At 45.7% G+C, this 5,822-nt stretch overlaps 2 protein-coding genes across 2 annotated transcripts; both read right to left on the bottom strand.

The window, feature by feature from the left end:
* Positions 1-505: 505 nt before the first annotated feature.
* Positions 506-3,169, bottom strand: LOC126530771 (uncharacterized). Its single transcript, XM_050178057.3, has 2 exons — positions 3,072-3,169; positions 506-819 (listed from the first exon to the last, which is right to left on the bottom strand). Exons 1-2 carry the CDS (start codon positions 3,081-3,083, stop codon positions 562-564), a joined length of 270 nt encoding a protein of 89 aa, XP_050034014.2. The 5' UTR covers positions 3,084-3,169; the 3' UTR covers positions 506-561.
* Positions 3,170-4,133: 964 nt separating this feature from the next.
* LOC129384998 (uncharacterized) lies at positions 4,134-5,617 on the bottom strand. Its single transcript, XM_055070791.2, has 2 exons — positions 5,096-5,617; positions 4,134-4,477 (listed from the first exon to the last, which is right to left on the bottom strand). Exons 1-2 carry the CDS (start codon positions 5,105-5,107, stop codon positions 4,178-4,180), a joined length of 312 nt encoding a protein of 103 aa, XP_054926766.2. The 5' UTR covers positions 5,108-5,617; the 3' UTR covers positions 4,134-4,177.
* Positions 5,618-5,822: the final 205 nt, after the last annotated feature.

The following is a 5,822-nucleotide window of genomic DNA, read 5'->3' as shown; positions in this document are numbered from 1 at the left end:
GTTGTGGGTGCGATTTTCTAGGTACAGGCTACTGTTCTTTTTTTTACGCCCTTTCAAGTTGTTCATAGCTTGTTAAGTAAAACCTGCGTGCCATCACAGTTTGGTAATCTTCATTTCCTTGGATCATATATATATAAACAGGAAATGAACACGCCCGTGTCCAGTTTAGTTCGCTACATTGGACGGCTTCACTTGAGTTGCTTGAATAAGTGTATGGTAGCGAGATTAAAAGATACACGGGACAAAAGATGACACACAGGTCGCGCTGTGTCTGTCCCTGTGTGTCTTCCTTTGTCCTATCCTTTAATCGCGGTACCGTACACCTATTAAATATGCGTCACCAACTAGCCGACACTGCAGCCCTTTTGACTTGCTGTTAGCATTGCTGTGCTTGTTGGGTGTCAGTCAGTTCAAGAGGGTTCCAACATTTAGTGTTATGCTTTGCTTTGTTGTTACATCGCCGCCGATATTTCTTGGTGGACATACAGGTACAATACACGCTTGCCACCATGCTTAATATGGTTTATTTTGCCGAACTTCTCGTGGTGAGGGGCCCGACAATTAGCCGTAAAATCCACCGTATCCTCCGTAGCCAAGGCCGTATCCACCTATGCCGTATCCGCCGATTCCGCCGTATCCACCGTATCCACCATATCCACCATATCCAAGTCCGTAGCCTCCGAAGCCGCAGCCACCATAGCCACCATAGCCGAGGCCGTATCCACCGTAGCCGAGGCCGTAACCAAGACCATATCCGATTCCGTAGCCGTATCCAGCCAGTGTTCCGGCAATTGCCAGGCTTAGGATGAGGAACGACAGCTGCAAAAAGCAGGTAAATTGTTATTTTTAAGGTAAAATTTTGGTGGCATTTCAGTTATAGAAGTACACCTTGTAGTTATAAAGATAAAGAAGCTTTTTGAAAATCTTGCTTAAAAGAAAACTAGTATGAGTGATTTCAACACTTTTCAAAAATGCACACCACACCCACGTTCAGCTTGCAGAAATTTTCAGCCGTTCTTTGTTTCAAAACTGTAAGTACTTTCACCAAGGATCTCTTTAATACTGGTGGTCTGCGCAGGCGAAAGCTTCACGTTTCCCAGTTAACATTGCCAAATATAGTGTGTCACAGCTAAGGTTGGTCAAGCTGTTCAAGGAAAAAAAATTATTGAAAAAAAATGCAGGGTGCAAGATATGTTCTTACGATGTACGGTGTTTATTCATACAGTTTAGTATGGTGATGGAACTCCACAGGTCTTAAGATTGTATCTTGCACTGTGTTTTCTAATAATATTTTAAATTGTTTTTGTTGAACAGCTTGACAAACGTTAGCTGGGACAGACAGTACATACGCGTTTGCAAAAGTACCACGCCATATCGTCAGCTTCCTTGAAAATATTGTAAAGCGCTGTAAACCAGTTTAGATAAACACGCAGATTTTTTTACAGGCACAAAACTAGGTGAAGCGCGCACCACAATGTGAATTCAGTTTGTACCTGTGAATAACAGCGCATTTTTCCACAGATGTAAAATCAACCAGCCTGAACGGCAGCTCTACTTGAGATACACAAGTTTGCAGCAATCAGAGCATTACTCCTAATCATTTCGTGCCTGGCACTACCGCGTATACAAATTTCATTTCGTACTCTTCCTATATCTGCGTTTTATTTACTTGTAACTAGTTAACAAAAAAAGAAAACACTTAAAATAGGAGGGAACATTTGTGTATGCTTGACAGGCTGCACTTCAGAGAAAAAAAATCTGAAAGGTAAATAACGAAAGTGGCAAAGTATTGCGCGCGACAGTCTCCCTTATTCGGGGCCCAGTGCTCGTCCTACTTGGGGCCTGTCAATGCGGGTAAAAGGAAGCTGGCCTGATATGCAACAAAGGACAATCGAGCAGTAACTCCAGCGAAGGGACTCAACCGCATCCCCGAGGTAGAGCAAAGCCTCATCGCTCGCTGGTGGTCCTCCAGCTGCGGTCACCCCTTGCTCCCACCCTACGAGGCGCTATGAGGCATTACTTATGAGGCACTTTGACTGAAAAGCCGTGATACCCAAACAGAGTCTAAGAAAGCCCGAGAATTCCAACAGTACCTGTGTACGAATCTTAATGTTTTGTGCACTTTAATAAAAACCATCGTTTTTTAATGCTTTTGGAATAGTATGTCTTGCTTGAAAAGTTAGAATAAGGAAGCCCGTAATTGACATGCGCACCCCTCTAAAGAACGTCTGTTCTGGTAAGGACCCTACTCTAAAGAACAAATGTACTGGAAGATGGTGAAAGACGTATTTTTCTTTAACATGAAGGTCATTATGGGGTCAACAAAACAAAACAGAGCACATTATTCTGAAAGTCACCAAACATGCAATAACCGGAGCCAATACGTGCTGAGATGGTCACGATGGCCAATGAGTAGCGGTTATGAAGACGTGGCAGAGCTCACCTCTATGCAGACAAAAAACTGTTTTCTAAGCACTTGACTTTACAGCAATGAGAAGCTTGAATTTCTTCGGCGGTGTATCAGCGCATGTTTAGCTTGATTGCAAGTTGGTATAATAAAGTCACATTAAGGCTTGTTTCTTGGAAATCACGCACGGCAAGTCCTCTTAAGTCGGGCAGAAGGTAAAGTAAGAGTAAAGACCCAGCTTAACATTTTTCATATTTCTCTGGCTACCAATTTGGAACTTCTAAAAAATTGCTCCATCGTTATTTTCACGCAATGAGCAGCAACTCGGCCATAAATGCCCCAGTTATTGGGCGTCCTCATCCTGCGCTTTCCTTAACAAACATGACACGTTTATCGAAAACCATCAAAGTAGCACAAATATAGGTGAAGTTCTTTTCTAAATTAAAAAGAAATGCCCCAATTCTGGCACGACTTGGGCTGCTGTTAGCGCAGCAGTGCCAACGTTACTGTGCGGAAGCACGAACCGCGTCTCAGCGGATGCTTCTTGCCCTCGAACTTGCGGTCACACGCCCTAACGTCGAAGGTTAGCGTGTTAACTAGATTGCTATCGCGTCATCACCTCACCGGGTCGTTATCTGTGCGGAAACGCTAACGGAAAGCTTACCAGGGACTTCATGTCGGTGGGCCTTGGCTGCGGAGGCTGCTGCTCTGATACACCAGCGGGGATCTCGTTGTTACTGCGTCTCCGCTGTCACCCGCCTCCTATATATGTACACCGCTGTCATGGTCGGCGGGCGACGCCAGTCATGACTGCGCGAGCATGGGCGCTGACGCGGGGACGCGGCCGTGCGCACGGTTTAGGAAGAATACAAACCGCTACAAAAGAAACTAATTTTAAAGCTCATTTCCGCACGAAGCTGTGGGACCACGCCTCGGAGAGAAAGTGTCTCAGTGGGTCTTGGACCAAGAGTACGTTCAGTTTTGTTTTCCTACTTTACTGGTGTGGTACTTTTTCCCGCGCAATTTATTGCCATGAGCTGGTTCCTTGCTACCCCCCCCCTTCCCCACCCCCCGTAAAACCGCGTCTCCAGAGGTTCGCTGAAGTTTGGGCGGGTAGCAACGGTAACGGATGTCGTTTACAGCCAGTGCCACATTTCGCACGCTTTTCGTCAACTCTCCTGGAGATTTGGATTGCATGCACATAACAAGAGGCATTCAGTAATAGCCGCTCGGCTTGATGCAGCTAAAAAATAGACATCAAATAAATAAGTAGAAGGAAAGAGAGCAGAGTGTCAAACGGGAAAGGGTTGTTAGGTCAAGTATGCAGCCAGCGAAGGAGCCAATGGCGGCACAATATTTGTTCACTACTTTTCTGGAGGAGGAAGGCAGGGGTTAAGTTATTTGTCTGAGGATACTGCGAGGCCTCCAGAGAAAGGGTCCTAGCTTAGCAGTGCTCTTTAGACTGGTTAAAAGTCGCGCTATAGTGCATGCTGATGGCTCACTTTCCGCATAGTGTGCTGTTGAAACCTTCCCGGAAGGAGGCTGCTAAAAAACATTTCCTTCAAATTTTATATCAGCTCTTTGTCAATAACGTCGTGTACGAGCTTTTCACCATGCAATAGAAAATTTTTCTTGCTTTTCTTCATGGATGAGCTGTTAATTCATAGTTTCTAGCATGCGCAGGCATGAAAAAGGTGCACTCAGAAATATAAACGGGAGGCATGCGTTGGACACGTGATACGCCTTTATTCAAGCGTACTCCTGAAGTCCTCATCCATAGAAGCCTCCGTGTTTTCCGTAGCCTCCATAGCCTCCGTAACCACCATATCCGCCATAGCCTCCGTATCCACCATATCCGCGGCCGTACCCTCCGTAGCCACTATGACCACCATAGCCGCCGTATCCGCCGTATCCGCCGTAGCCGCCGTATCCTCCATAGCCGCCGTAGCCACCGTAGCCACCGTAGCCACCGTAGCCGCCGTAGCCGCCAAGTCCGTATCCCCCATAGCCACCATACGCGTAGCCAGCCAGGGCACCGGCAATGACAGTTGTGAAGACGAGGAACACAATCTGGAAGAATAGAGTAATATAACCGAATGTAAGCTATACAGTGCTAAAAAACAACTATTATCGCCACTGGGTTCTCATTTAGGAGTGACGCACACAATCCATATGTCGCAAAGACATACATGTATTTGCGACATACGCGTTGTGTGCATTATTCCTAAATCTAGCTGAAAAATTTCAGGCATCAAAACTGTTACTCTGAGGAAAGCTTGTAAACGGTAAAAACAAAGCAGCCAATGGGACACAGATAAAAGCTACATATGTCAGTACCAACTGCGCTGCACTGAACACAGCCAGCCGTATTCACCGTAGACCCACATGATAACGATCCATTTTCCGTAAAAAGTCGCGCATACTTAAGGAACAGCTAAAGTTGGTCATATCGATTACTGTACTTCAGGAAGTCTTAACATTTTAAAAATAGTTTTTTTTTTTTTACTGTGGGGTTCTACTTTCTTCACAACCGCTAGATTTGTTATTCTGAATGCTGACTCCACGCTATGTGCATGCCTTCGTTTTTCCGTATGTATAGACTGTGCTCGACATGAAATTAGGGCAATGCAATTTGTCAATACCCATGTGAATCCCTGCACTCAAGACCCATAATGCATTTCGGCTTACCGTATACTTCATGGTGTGGCTCTCTTTGGCAGTGAAGCACCTGAGGTTGTCGTAGGCGGGCACGGCTGAGACGATGTGTGCTATGCCGACGACCACTGAAGGTATATATACCAGTTCCTGCCTCTCTCGACTTCGGCTCGCAAACCAAAGAACGCCAAACCTGTACCGGTATGAATGGCGCTCACAGCGGGGGCAAAAAAAAAAATAAAGCAGCCGCACATTCAAAAAAAGTTATTTCAACCATGCACGCGGAGAGGAGAATAGGGTTGTCGCAAGATTTGGTTCCGTTATTTTGTGCGCTGACTCATGCTGGTGCAAATTGCTTTCTTTTTCCTCTTTGCACTGGGCTTGCAGACAGAAAGCGTAATGGCGAATCTTTCCCCAGCGTAGCGCAGGTATTCGCTCTGTATCCATTCCAGCACAACATAGCTGGTTGGCCGTCATTACCTCTGGCACCAGTTTCCCGACGTTCTTTTCTACTCGTAGCAGTGCTTCCTATACTTCCGGATAGAGGAGATTGCTGACCGGTTACACATTACCAGGGAACTTCACGCTCGTGTTATTAAGTGCTACAGGTGTCACCTCTTTAAGACAATATCTGTGGGGCTTTGATAATTGTCACTCTTGTACAGTGGTTACGGATCGCTAACTCAAGAATTCAACTTCAAACGACGTGCGCTGGAGAACGTAAAACTTCCAAGAGATGAATGTAATTAGCATGTTTTTC

The sequence above is a fragment of the Dermacentor andersoni genome, chromosome 5 (genome assembly GCF_023375885.2).
Source record: "Dermacentor andersoni chromosome 5, qqDerAnde1_hic_scaffold, whole genome shotgun sequence".
NCBI classification, from domain to species: Eukaryota; Metazoa; Arthropoda; class Arachnida; order Ixodida; family Ixodidae; genus Dermacentor; species Dermacentor andersoni.
The sequence above is the reverse complement of the archived record's forward strand: the minus strand, read 5'-3'. Positions and strand labels throughout refer to the sequence as shown.